Source organism: Salvia splendens, chromosome 4 (genome assembly GCF_004379255.2).
Source record: "Salvia splendens isolate huo1 chromosome 4, SspV2, whole genome shotgun sequence".
Taxonomy (NCBI): domain Eukaryota; kingdom Viridiplantae; phylum Streptophyta; class Magnoliopsida; order Lamiales; family Lamiaceae; genus Salvia; species Salvia splendens.
This window is the reverse complement of record NC_056035.1, coordinates 15,542,875-15,557,492: the sequence shown is the minus strand read 5'-3', so window position 1 is coordinate 15,557,492 and position 14,618 is coordinate 15,542,875. Positions and strand designations below refer to the sequence as shown.

The following is a 14,618-nucleotide window of genomic DNA, read 5'->3' as shown; positions in this document are numbered from 1 at the left end:
TATTTTTATTTTATGTTGTAATTTTATTTTATTTTAATGAAGTGTGTTTTTTTAATTGAATTTGGTTGGAAATAAAAATAAAAAAAGAAATTGAATGAATAGTAATTTAAGGGACGGAAGGTTGCATGTTCTGTCCCTTAGTCAAAGGATAGAGTAAAAAAGTACAATGAGACCTGCGAATAGTAATTTAAGGGACGGTTTAGTGACAGGGTCGTACGTAGATGGACTAATTACTAAAATAAAATAAGACACTGTGTTATATTGGTAACAGACAATAATGACGAAATAGTTCACTATTATATGGACGAAGATTGAGTACTAAAATTTTCTTTGAATGCGGCAAGATTATATGGTTAAGATTTAGGAGCAACACCATCAATTAGGCAAACAAACTAAACCAAACATAAATAACTCAGTTAACATTAACAATCTGCAACAGAATTATGTGTTCAGCCCACAGAATCATTTATATATTCATACAGAAGAAAGATTATTCTTACAATCAGAAGGGAAGAAAATGCAATCCAAACAACAGACTAGGCGAAACTGAATAACAGCAGATAATCGGTTTCCATCAACACCACATTAGAAATTGTTACCAAACTCAACACTCACGACACAGCGCAATCATTAAGAGATAGAAGCAAGCTAGTCCTCTCTACGACGACGGTGCCTGCTCTTCTTATCAGACCGCTTCTTGTCCCTTCCTACTCGACAATCATCCGATTCACTGTCACCAGAGCCAGATGCTGAGTCGCTCCTGCCACTCCTCCGCTTATGTCGCTGCTTCACAGAATCATCAGAGGAATAATCATTCCCATGGCGGTGACTCCTCCTCCTTCTCCTCTCCTTCTTACTCTTTCTCCTCCTCCGCTTGCTTTCCTCCTCCTCAGAGGAATCATCATCCCTCTTCCTCCTTTTCTCTTTCCTCCTCTTTTTCCTGCTTGAATCCTCATCATCAGAGTCGCTGCTGCACCTTCTCTTTGCACTCTTTCTGTTCTTTGATCTCCCTCTGTCTCTCTTCTCCTTTTTTCTCTCCCTAGCATCACTCTCATTTAACTCATCACTATCGCTCCTCTTTCTACTCTTCAACTTCCTACCACTCCCACTAGCTTTTCTCCCAAACTTCTGGGCTATAGCACGCTCCAATTCTGAGTCATAATCCGTATCTGAACTCTCACTCTCCTCATCCTCACTGCTATCCTCACTCTTCAATTTCTTTCCTTTGAGCTTCTCCAGTCCAGACAAGACTGCAGCTTGGATGGCATCATTATCCTTGATCGCCTTATCATCGTCGCTCTTTGCGCTCAAGAAATTCCTGCACTGGAACGTGAGATGCCCAACCCGCCCACACTTCTTGCAGGAGCCACGCGCCTCGTCAGCATTGGATCCCGTGATACGAGCAAGAGCGAGTAAACCCTGGAAACTAGCATAGGCGTTCTCCTGTTCACCTTCCATGGCAGCGACGCTGTTCTGAGCGGAGGCGTTGCTCTTCTCTTCTTTGTTGGGTGCGTAGGGATCGTACCCAATAGCACTCTGCCAGATGCCGTGAGTCTGTAAGGCGGCGCTGCTGTGCACCCGATTGTTCGCGGGCATGCGAACCCTCCCCGCGGTCGCCGGCATCTTGGCGTGATCTGAACAAACGGGAAATGGGGATTTTTCACAAACTAGGGTTCCAGATTTAAGTTTGATTTGAAATTATGAGGACTAACTAACACGAGCAATAAACATTAGAATATAGACATTGATTCCGAATCGCAATAGGAATAGAAACAACAAATTACACAGAATCAGAAATCACTGCGAAGAGCGTAAAGGAGAACGGGAGTTGAGTTAATACCTTGAGGCTGGGCAGCAGAAAATCGACGACCTTTCAAGCTGGTTAGAGGCGTTTATGAAATTGCGCTTCCGATTTATCTCCGAATTGTTTGAAATTTTAGGGGAATGTGGTGTGTGGGATTGTGCAGTGCAGATCCTGAATTGGCAAATGATTGAAAAAATAAAATAAATTAAAAACGCGTTAACATATTGGGCCATTCAAGTATAACATGGCCCATCTTTTGCATTAAAAAAGAGTGATAGCTTAGCTCAAATTTTATCCATATCATTTCTAAGTAATAAACATCATTCAAAGTAAAATACAGATCATCAAATACTCCAGGAACCACGTCCATGAACAAAAACTAATTCAAGAAAGAGGGAACGATATTTGGTAACTTAGATAAATATAAAACTTGTTCTATGTCAAACGTGGACTTGTGACCGTGAAAGGAGGGAGTACATAGTAATGAAACTTTATGTTTCACCAAACTTAAAGTTCAATTTAATCACTAGAGCTCAACAAAGAAGCTTACACTCCCATTACCCCTACCAGGCTAGCATAGGCCAAAATTGAGTGATCCATAAATAAGACCAATTCCTTTCCCCAATTGACTTTTTTAATTTGTTTTAACTAAGATGACTCATTACTAAAAAATGGAAACACTTTTTTATCTATACTTTATTCATTATCTCTTACTTTACTCTTTCCACTTAACACACAAAATAAAGTTCCATAAAATCTTGTGCCGCCCAAGGAATGAGTCATCTTCCTTAGGACGGAGGGAGTACTAGCACATCAAAATTAAACCATATTTTTCTAACAAATACTCCTCCCGTCTTAAAGAAAAAATAGACAAACTTGTAAATGTACAAATTTTAATGTAAAATTAGTAAAGAGAGATGTGAGAAAAAGTAGGACAGAGAGGGAAAAGGCAGTGGAAGTAGTGTTAGTGGATTAAGAGGTCCATATTATTAGTGATATGCAATTGGTTAAAAACTTTGCATATTTACAATTGGTCTGATTTTGGGAGACGGCCCAAAATGGTACTATAACTAGTAGTAGTATTTTTTTAGGACGGAGGGAGTAGTATTATATCCGTCTCTTCAAAGATGACTCACTTTAATTTTTCGTTCGCTCAACCAAGATGGCCCAATATTTAAATTGAAAAATACATCTTTTGCTATTTTAATTTTTCTCTACTTAATACACAAAATAAATTTGCATAAAATCTCATGCCACTTAGGAAATGAGTCGGGAGGAGTACTAAGTTATGAAGTAGAAGAAAATGTGAAGTGTTCTAAGAAAATTGTCATGGCAATTCTTTCTAAGCTTTTGGCACACATATATATTAAATACTACTATGTGTATCCATATATATCATGATCAGACAAATAAACAGAGATATACAAGCATAGATAAGTTGTGTTATATATTAGGCGATGACAAATAATAACACAAACGTTGAATTATTAGTGTGCAAGTTCAATAAAAACAAGACTGATAGGAGTACATATTTTTGTGAAATGTGTGGCTTGTGAAAAGACAATAAAATCGAATAATCGAAAAAGCACAACACAAAGGATGTGAACACAACACTTTACATTTTGGCCTGCCCAACAGTTTTTTTATTTTTGAGGAAAACGCATCTGCAATTTTTAGATTTAAAATTTGAAAAGATAATAAATATTCTAAAGGAAGCCACAAATCCTTGAGTATGCATGGTCTGGGTCGTCGTCGTCTATTCGAATTAGATTCTTAAATTTTCATTTGTTCTTGACGTGGCATATGTTGAAATCGATTATATTTATTCATCGTGTCTCTTTTTTTTCCATTCTACAATCCCCCCTTTTCAATTCTGCATAGATTTGTTATTGCTCCATTGTAATTTTCTCTATTTTTTCTTTTATCCATTCTCCGTTTCAATTTTGCCTACATTTTTTATTGCTCGATTATTTTTTCCTCGATGATGCTTCTGATTCTCTCAATGATCCATATCTCAGTTCTCATTCGCCTATATGCTTAACCGTCACACTTGTTCTCAAATTCTGACTCCGAATTTGAAAACTATTGCCACAAATCTGAATTCCATATTCCACCACCGATTTCTCTTGATTAAAATGTGATTGCGTAATTCTTAGGAAAAATAGTATACTGTGGAATAGGTAATCCCTTCTCATATTCAAATGGTTCGTTTCAAATCTAGCATGTGTGATATTAATACATTTCCCATGATCATATAGTGACCTGTCTTATGGTGTGATATGCATACATACATATATTTCATCTAGTACCCAAAATAAATATTGAACTCTTGATCATGGAACTGTAGCATTATTTATGTTGCATATTCAGTTTATAAATGCTAAATGTGAACCGGGTTAATTCTTTCATCCCCATTTTTAAGGAACTCGGAGAAAGAGCAATTCCAATACATTATAATGCCATAGTAGAAATTAAAAAAACGTACGTTCTTTACAAAAAAAAAAAACGTTCATGTACATGGAAAATTGGATCATTATTACTCCATCAGGCAGTAACTATCAAATTATTAGTAGGAGTGCTATACAATAGCAAAATATAACTACTCAAATTCAGAAATAACTAATAGAAATCGAAATCAGCCATATCGCCCATGGCATCACCATGGCCATCTGCATAGGCCGCCGATTCCCCAATATCCGACGCCATCTCTCCCACCAACAATCCCAACCCTAATCCGCCCCCCATTCCCATCTTATTCTTCTTCGGCCTCTGCGCCTGCGCGTACCCGTACCCGTAACCCGCCGCCGGAGCAGCCTGCCCATACCCGTATCCCGGATACGGAGCGGGAGGGTAGGCATACTGCGGCGGCGGAGGGTACGCCGTGACCGGCTCTTCGATGCGCTTGGGCTGCGGCTTGTGCCTGAATTTATCCCCAAATTTGTAGGAGAATTTCAGAGTTCCCTTGGGCTTGCCGGAGGGGGTGATCACTGAAAGGAAATCAAATAGAGCATGAAGAAGAAAGATGATAACAACATGATGTATTTTAACAAGAACACTTCATATATTTTTCGTTGCAATCAATGTAACAGTGATGCATTACATATATCCAACGTTGGAAGGATCTAGAATCAAGCACTAATAAACTCATCACTAAACTAAACATACTTTGCATCCTTAATCATAACAAACTCTGTAAATCATCTACTCTCTTTATTCCTCCAAGACCTCTTTCCAAGTACATTGGTGGTCCTTCTTCTTAGCTGTCATTGTTGGATGCTTTACTGCCATGGCTCGTGTGGAGTGTATGATTGGCTCATCCTTCACGCATGCTGAATCCAAGATTGTCTTATCCACAGCATCAGCCACAATGAAGTTGTTAACACATTTCTCACGTGCACCATGTTTGGCTTTCACAAGTTGATCAACTTCACTTGTCACCTTAGCATTGCATGGTGAAGGTTGATCACTCTCACTTCTAACACGCCCCCTCAAACCTAGTGAGGCTAAGGACACCACACCTAATCTCTCCCTTAGCTTCACGAAGGGTTGATGGCTTAAAGGCTTGGTAAAGATATCAGCAATCTGATCAATGGTTGGCACATGTCTGAGTTCTAGTTCCTTGCTCAAAACCTTATCTCGAACAAAATGCATATCAATCTCAATATGCTTGGTTCTAGCATGCATGACTGGATTTGAAGCCAGTGCTATGGCACTCATGTTGTCCACCCAAATTACTGGGTTGCTTTTCTTCTTAATCTTCAATTCACTCATCATAAAAGACAGCCAAGTCACCTCCGAGGCTGCTTGAGCCAAACTCCTATATTCTGCCTCTGTGCTAGACCTAGCCACAACAGTTTGCTTTTTAACACACCAAGAAACAAGATTTCTTCCATGATATGCACATACTCCTGTTATGGATCTTCTATCATCCAAATCAGCAGCCCAATCCGAATAAGAAAAAGTTGAAATCTCTCCTGTGCTTCTTCTTATTTGAATTCCATAGTCCAGAGTCCCTGAGAGATACCTTAAGATCCTCTTCACAGCCTTCCAGTGTGTGTCCAATGGTTCTGCCATGTATTGGCTGACCTTGTTCACAACAAAGTTAATGTCTGGTATGGTAATAGCGGCATATTGCAAGGCTCCTACAATGCTTCTATAGAACTTGGGATCTGACACTGGAATTCCAGAACGTTTGCTGAGTTCTGAGCTAGACACCATTGGAGTTGGACACCCTTTTGCACCCACCATGTTAGCTTTCTTTAGAAGATCTTTGATGTAGTTAGATTGACACAAGTGAAGACCTCCATCAGTAGTCTTCACAACCTCAACTCCAAGGAACAAGCTCACCTCCCCAAGATCTTTTAAAGAAAAGAAGGAATTTAGCTGAGAAATAACAACAGTGATTGAAGACTGAGATGATCCAGTAATAAGCATGTCATCTACATAGATGAACATATAGATTATGTCATCCCCTTTCTGTCTGATAAACATAGAAGCATCAGATTTAGATTGAGAAAATCCCAGCTTGAGCAGAGTAGCATGTACTGTGAAAAACCAGGCTCTTGAGGCCTGCTTCAAGCCATAGATTGCCTTGTTAAGCTTGCACACCAAATGAGGGCCACCTTGTTCAAAACCAAGCGGTTGTCTCATGTAAATATCTTCTTTCAACTCACAATTCAAAAATGCATTGTTGACATCAAGATGAGTCACAGCCCATCCAAGAAACACTGCCAGACTGAGTATGATTCTAATAGTGGTAGGCTTCACAACAGGACTGAATGTTTCATTGAAATCAAACCCAAGTTGCAGAGAAAATCCCTAAGCAACTAATCTAGCCTTATATCTGGCAATGGCTCCAGAAAGATGCAATTTAATTTTGAACACCGAAGTACAGCCTATAAGATTCTTGCCCGGAGGAAGTGTTGTCAAAATCCATGTTTTATTGTTAAGAAGTGCATTAAATTCACTCAGCATAACAATTTTCCAGTTAGGAATTAGAAGAGCTTCAAGAGCAGATTTTGGAAGAGAAGGTGAAGCAGAAAAAGTGAAGATCTTAGGCCTAAAAATTCTAGATTTTGACCTTGTAGTCATAGAGTGTGTAGGCTGAGTAGATGATGGGGCTAGATCAGATGTTGGGGGAGGTTCAGATATGTGAGAGTCAGGTGAGTCATGCAGCTGAAGAATGGGACTAGGCTGACTTGGTGGAGATGAATCACTATCTGAGTGTGAAACAGACAGTGGAGAACCTGATGAAACATTCTCAGTGCGAGTGGAAATGGTAGGAGTGATAACAGGAAATGAATGACAATGATCACATGAAGAAGAAGGAGCTGCATTGATATGAGAAGAAGAAGAAGAAGAATAAGATTGATATGGAAACACAGACTCATCAAATATGGCATCCCTAGTCACAATTACTTTTCCATCTGGAAGCAGTACTTTATATCCTTTGTGAGATAGACTATATCCTAGGAAAGTTCCCTTAACAGGCCTAAAATAAAGTTTATGCTTGTTATAGGGCCTAGTATGGGGAAAGCACAAGCAACCAAAGACTTTCAGGGATGTGTAGTCTGGCTTGGTGTGAAAAAGAGCTTCATGAGGTGAGATATTGTTGATCACTCTGGGTGGCATACGATTGATCAAGTGTACTGCAGTTACAAATAAGTCATCCCAGAATTGTTGAGGAAGGAATGAGTGAGCTAACAAGGCCAAGCCAGTTTCTACAATGTGCCTATGCTTCCTTTCTGCAAGGCAATTTTGCTGCGGGGTATATGGACAAGACACTCGATGGATTATCCCACTCTCTCTCAGGTAAGGAACAAGCCCTTGAAACTCACCTCCCCAACCAGACTGAAGAATTTTGATTTTTGATCCCAAAAGATTCTCATTCATTGCTTTAAACTCTCTGAAGACTACAGAAAGATCACTCTTGTTCCTAAGAAGATAAATCCAAGTGAACCTAGAATAGTGATCAATGAATGAAACATAGTAGGAAAAACCATTTCTAGACTTGACAGGAGAGGGTCCCCAAAGGTCACTATGCACAAGATCAAGAGGTGCATTGTGTTGAGAAAGTGACTGATGATATGGCAGTTTATGTGATTTAGAGATACAGCAAGGATAACAAAGTGCAGGAGCTTTCATTGCATTAAAAGGAATATTACAACTGTTGAGAGTAAGTTTGACAATATCTAAAGCATGATGTCCTAGTCTATTATGCCATAAAGACAAATCTAAGCTTGAAACATGATCAGAACTGCTGCTGGAAGAAGAGTTGGACAGGCTCAAGGAGTGAACAGCTGGAATGTCTGAACTGGAATAGGAAATGGGGACTTTGCCTCGCTTGATTGGAGAGTGATCTACTAGGAAATGATATAGGCCTCTTTCAAGTGTTCCTTTAAGGACAACTTCCTTGGTGCACAGGTCCTTAACAAGGCAAAAATTTGGATGAAACTCAAAAAAACAGAATTGTCTTGAGCAAATTTAGAAACACTCAAAAGATTTCTAGTTATGCTAGGCACAAGTAAAAGGCTCTTAAGATGTAATTTTCTGGAAGATTTAGCTAAGTGATTTTTAATAACACTTTCACCAATATTTTCAATATCAACAACAGATCCATTTCCAAGCAATAGATTCTTACCTCCAGTATACTCATTGCTCAAGTTGAGGTTGCTCAAATCATTAGAAACATGATGTGTTGCTCCTGAGTCTGGATACCAGCTTGAAGAAGCATTTGAGGCATAGAGAGAATGAACCTGATGGAGATCTGGGCACTGATTGAACCAGATGTGCTGAGGGATTGAAAAATCCTTGATTCTGTTGGTGTGTAGAGCTTCCTCTGAATTGCACTTGAGGTGGAGTATAATTATGCTCAAATCGATGCCAACATTTTGCTGCAGAATGCCCATGCTTTTCACATAATTGACAAATGATCTTGTTGCTTCCTCTGACAAGGCCTCTTCCACCTCTGCCTCCCCTATGAAATATTCCTCCAAAGCCTCTTCCACTTCCTTGCTCAAATCTGCTGTTGTTGAAGTTATGAGGCTCTCTCTTCTGGACGGAGTGTTGTTGCACCAGATTTAAGGTGGCCTGAGATCCATCTGTGTTGGTGGAGTTGCTTCTAGTTGACTCCATCCTTGACTCAAAGCTGAGCAAGAAGGCACTCACACCACCTAGGCTCCATGGATCTGTTCTGGAGGTGATTGCACAAACTGCTGGATCATAATCTTGTCCAAGGCCACCTAGAATGTGGGGAACCTGCTCTGCCTTAGAAATCCTGCAACCAACTGAACCTAGCAGATCAAAATAAGTTCTCATTTTACTGAGAAAATCAGTCATTGACATTCCCTCCTTCTTCAAGTTTTACATTTGTTGTCTATATTGCATCACTTTACATGTGGAGCGGCTTGCATAGTTAGTTTCCAGAGCACTCCATATGTCTCTTGCTGACCTCAGCCCTACCACCAAGGTAAGAGCACTCTCTGATAAGGAAGAAAGAAGCCATCCAGCCACTCTCCTACCTTGTCTCTGCCAGCTTATGTATGTTGGATTAGGCACCATGGTCTCTTCATCACGACCTGCTATCAGCTGTGGTGGTGGATCCTCTTCTCCAGTGATGAATGATTCTAGGCCATAGCCATACACTGCAACATCAACCTGTTGCTGCCACATGAGGAAATTTCCATCAGTGAGCTTGACTGAAATTGGAGGAAGTTGGGAGAAAATAGGTGGCAGTGTTGCCACTGGTATGGCCTCATTAGTTTCGGCCATTTCAGATCTAAAATTTAATACTAAGCTATTTGAGGTGAAGAGTCAGGATCATACGAATCCTGCTCTGATACCATGAAAGGAAATCAAATAGAGCATGAAGAAGAAAGATGATAATTTTAGCAAGAACACTTCATATATTTTTCGTTGCAATCAATGTAACAGTGATGCATTACATATATCCAACGTTGGAAGGATCTAGAATCAAGAACTAATAAACTTATCACTAAACTAAACATACTTTGCATCTTTAATCATAACAAACTCTGTAAATCATCTACTCTCTTTATTCCTCCAAGCTAACACCTCTTTCCAAGTATACTGGTGGTCCTTCTTCTTAGCTGTCATTGTTGGATGCTTTACTGCCATGGCTCGTGTGGAGTGTATGATTGGCTCTTCCTTCACACATGCTGAATCCAAGCTGTCTTATCCACATCATCAGCCACAATGAAGTTGTTAACACATTTCTCTCGTGCACCATGTTTGGCTTTCACAAGTTGATCAACTTCACTTGTCACCTTAGCATTGCATGGTGAAGGTAGATCACTCTCACTTCTAACAATCACCTGGTACTCGACGATTCGATCGACGGCGGAGGAGGAGAAGAGGTCGTGGATGGGGACGGATCTGGAAGAGGAGGGAGAGGCCGGGCTTGGTGAGGTAGGGCTCGTCGACCACGAATTCCATGAGGTGGTTCCATTTGGAGGAGGTGCCGGAGTTCTTATCTACGGGGGTGCGCTGCCGTGATTGGGGGTACCCGCCGATGGACACGTCGACGTACACGGACATCTTCGAGAAGTGGTTCACGTCCTTGAGGCCCTGCGCCAATTGGACGGTATTCCATTGTTGCACAAGATTTGATTTATTGATCGAAAATACTTTAGCTATGAATTGTGAATTTGAGTTGCAAACGGAGATGATGATATATATAGGAAAGGAAAGGAACTCCATCACACCGACCCCACACTTACTCCGTGTTGACGTCACAACTTCCGATATACTAGCATTTTGTGACATATTTAGAATATTGTCGGCGCTTCTAATCATTAATACTCCCTTAAAATATTTATCCTATTTTAGGAATTTCAATTAAAATATTTTGGAAATAGTACTCCCTCCGTCCCAAGATATTAGACTCGTATACCACTTTGAGATGTCCCAACGTATTTGAGCCATTTCTATTTATGTTAAAAATCTACTTTATTACCAACCCCCTTGCACCACTAAACAACACCTCCTAAATTCTGGTGCCAAAAGAAGTGAGTCTAATATCTTGGGACGAAGAGAGTAATTGATTCCACATTTTACTAACTTCATTCGCTACTATAAAATATACTTATATAAATGAAACTCACCTTCCATTATCTTTTTCTTCACCGACCATCATTTACATTTCTTAAAATTCGTACCGAATTCAATTGGAACTCTTAAAGAAGGACGGTGAGAGTATGACAAAACAAATCAAAGATAAAAATTTATCAATAGATAAATACTCCCTCTGTTCCATGGTAGTTGAGTCATTTTCCCACTTTGATACGTTCTATAACAATAGAGTCATTTACCTTTTTAGTAAAAAGTGAACACATTTATTCTCATTTACTATACTCTCTCTTGTTGTATTCTCTCTTCATCTCTCTACCTTTTTTCATTTCCTATTTAATTAGTCATTTATTTAACTCACTTATCACAATTTTTCTTAATCTCCGTACCAGAAAGAAATGCCTCCACTATTATAGAACGGAGGCTGTATTAATTTAGATCCTAACATAGACGCAATTAGTATTATCTATAATTTGTGAAAAACTTGTAGAAGTATTACAGTTTCTTTTATCCAGAGTATGCTCAGGGTGGTTGTACATCCTCTACGAGGGCTTGTGCATCCACATAATGTTCATTCAAGTGTATATACCCATCCATTTTCTTGATGTATTATTACTGGACAACTGGTTATTTCCGTGCATAATTAATCTGTGTGAATAAATATGGTGCTCCACCGCTAGAACAATGTTGGGAGTAATGCAAGTAACAAGATATCATATGGTTAACATATTTATGTTAAAGATTGCACCAAATATCAACTAGACATTACACAGCCTTAATGAAATAATGATTCAGAACATGCTCCTTTTACTAAAAGTTTCAGACACCCTCCTTGTTTTGGGTCTGTGTAGTCAGCAGCAAAGCCAATTGCAATGCTGTCTCAAGATGGAAGGTTTCCAGGGTGGTTGTCCAGCGAGCAAGCGCAGACTTTCATCTTCCGAAGACCCTAGTTTCAAACTCTTGGAGCTGAGCAAACCAGAGAAGAGCATCAAGAGATGAGTAGAGAAAGCATGTTAATAGCAATCGATTTATCCTACCTCCACCAATGGTAGCAGTTCAATGAGAAAAAATTATAACTTTTTTTTATCAAAAATCATCACAGTTACTTTTAAGGATCCAAGAAGAGATATCTTCTTGATCATGAAATCAAAGGATAAATGCTTAGTTAATTAAATTATCTCAACATATAATGTATGTAACTAATACAAGGCAAATCTTGCATCAATCAAGGATCTCTCTAGGCAACATGACTCTAAAAACAGCATAGTGATGATTCAAGCTTCTCTCTCCTTGCAATCTGTGGACGCTTCCCAAAGCACCATTGTTTGGGTTTGGGAAAGCATAGAACACTCGTCTGATTCTCTGATACACGATCGCCATTGAGCACCTGAGGTTACAGACTGGTCAGTAAAACTAAAGTGATCAAAGAAAGAAGAGTTAAAGCTGCGTTGTCGTAAAGGATGCCTAGAACCCAAATTCGAATGCAATTGGTGCTCGAGCCATCCCCAAGGATTTAAACAAGAGACTTCCATATATGATTGCGTTGCTTCATTGGATAGTAAATCATTTCCCATTTCATTAGACCCACCCTGTGTAGTTGTTTCGTGATTTTTGGAACAGCATGGCTCCTTGCTACTACCTTTAGCACCAGGATATAAGACCTCATCACACGAGCTAGCAATAGTTTCTCCTGATAAAGGATCCACTATAACAGTGGCATATTACATTGCAAATTGGCTCCAAGTATGATAAAGTTCACACTTGCAGATTTGATTAACATAAGAGCTAGAAAGGACTTCCATCATTGACCATACGAGCTAAGAAAATGATTTTTTTACAGATAACATCATAACAAGATATACTAGAAAAACCATACGATCACAGATTAGAACATACCAAAGCACCGGATTTCGCAATGTGAACTGCATGTTTCATAAATTTGAGAACAGATAATGAATCTGACTCCGAAAATCCAGTTATGCCATCGATATTGCTGTTACATGAAAAAACTTAGAACTTCAGCCTCATGTTAAAACACTATTAGTTGATATCTTTAATAACTTACGAAGTAGGTGGATGGAAGGAAGTTGGCCACAACTTGCATTGTTCTTTCCATTCTTCTTTTGTTGTTGCAGCATATTTGCATAACTAAACAAATCAGGGTTGGCAAAAAGTTTTATGTAACCAGAAACATATGCTTACAACCAAATGAGCTAGATAAGAAACACGAGTAGTCAAGATACCATAGCATTTTCAGAAAGTTGATTTAACGAAATATTTCTTTCAATGATTGCAAATGTTAACAAAGGACAGCAGAGTGCAATGTAATCCAACTGCATCAGCATGCATTGCAGGTTGTATTATGGTTTCAGATACATGGAATTGTTCAAACAGGAACTGGCATCGATTAAGATAATAAAACGATGACCCACTTTTGTAGTGAAAGTACTCAACTGGTACGTATTCATATAGTTACACTCAGCATTGCTTTCAGGATCCATGCATAAAACCACAAATAACTGACTCTCTCCTGTCAGGATAAATGTGCTCTCTTAGACCAAACATCAAAATAGTAGCACATGGTGGAGGCCTTCCAGGGGAGCTATATGATTTAGTTTTCTGCAACAAAAATTTGAAATCCAAATAAACAACATATCGATATAAGGTTAAAATGATTAGTGTATGAACCAAAGCAGCACACCTGACTACAGTATTCGCATGCATAGCATCGATTGCAGAAGCAAGGACATCCACTGCATATACAGAACAAGAAATAAAGACCAAGTGAACAAAGAAAACGATATAATCATGGCAAATATTCCAACCAAAAATAAAGAAACACAAAAAAATATACCCGTAGGCTGGTGGTCTGGACGAATCGGAGGCTTCTCAGGAATGTGAACTATTTCCCAACAGTCTGATGGGCCTACAGTTTTTCCATCAGCAGTGCCCTTCATCCTCCTGCTCTGAGATTGAAACTTATACTATAATCTACATCTACTGAAAGCTTAAGCAGCAGCTTGGTTTTAGCAATTCATAAACATTGTGAATACAATCCTAATCTGCGAATTCAAGCTACATTACACGAATAGTGCTGCTTCAGTAGCTCCTAAAATCATTTATACACTCTAATTTTGCAAGTCAGGCTACATTACGTGAATAATACTTCTTCAAAGAATACACTAGCTACAATACATGAATAATACAAGCTCCTAAAAACAGCGGTATTTATAGAATTTTCAAAAAAAAAAAAAAATAATAATCGGGACGTCCGCGCGGACGTCGTGGAGTCAACGTAATGGCTGACGTCCCGGGAACGCCGCGGAACTCCGGTGTCCACAGCGGACGTCCGTATCCGCGTCACCGCTGCATAATGGCGGACGTCCCGCGCGGAACTCCGGCACGCCAACCGGACGTCCGCCGGGACGGGCGCCATTGTGGATGCTCTTATTCTCTGTTTTATTTATTTTTTACTTTATTCTCTCTATTTTTATCTATTTATTTAACACACTTTCTTAAATTCTGCACCGAAAATTTTTGCCTCAACTTTGAGAAAACGGAGGGAGTAAATTTTAGTAAATAAATTAAAGCCTAATGAATTAATTTGACTGGAGATGGGCGCATATTTATTTTGGAGATTGGCGTAATTTAAATTTTTTAATACGTATTTAACTAATAATGTGGGCAGTGGGCACATATATATTTTTGAAGTTGGCACATATTTTTA

The 14,618-nt window shown here is 39.2% G+C and overlaps 2 protein-coding genes across 2 annotated transcripts; both read right to left on the bottom strand.

Annotated features, from left to right (window-relative positions):
- Nucleotides 1-393: 393 nt before the first annotated feature.
- Nucleotides 394-1,999, bottom strand: LOC121801415 (CAX-interacting protein 4-like). Its single transcript, XM_042200897.1, has 2 exons — nucleotides 1,841-1,999; nucleotides 394-1,634 (listed from the first exon to the last, which is right to left on the bottom strand). The coding sequence occupies exon 2, from the start codon at nucleotides 1,621-1,623 to the stop codon at nucleotides 649-651; it is 975 nt and encodes a 324-aa protein (XP_042056831.1). The 5' UTR covers nucleotides 1,624-1,634; nucleotides 1,841-1,999; the 3' UTR covers nucleotides 394-648.
- A 10,113-nt stretch (nucleotides 2,000-12,112) lies between these two features.
- On the bottom strand, nucleotides 12,113-13,848 carry LOC121800719 (tRNA-specific adenosine deaminase TAD3-like). Its single transcript, XM_042200229.1, is given in 8 exon segments — nucleotides 12,113-12,278; nucleotides 12,356-12,596; nucleotides 12,651-12,708; nucleotides 12,788-12,884; nucleotides 12,957-13,039; nucleotides 13,324-13,510; nucleotides 13,593-13,644; nucleotides 13,746-13,848. Coding segments are annotated over 8 exon segments (987 nt in total).
- Between the last annotated feature and the right edge of the window lie 770 nt (nucleotides 13,849-14,618).

Coding starts and splice junctions, on each gene's coding strand:
- LOC121801415 (XM_042200897.1), bottom strand. CDS start 1,623: ATGCCGGCGACCGCGGGGAGGGTTCGCATGCCCGCGAACAATCGGGTG.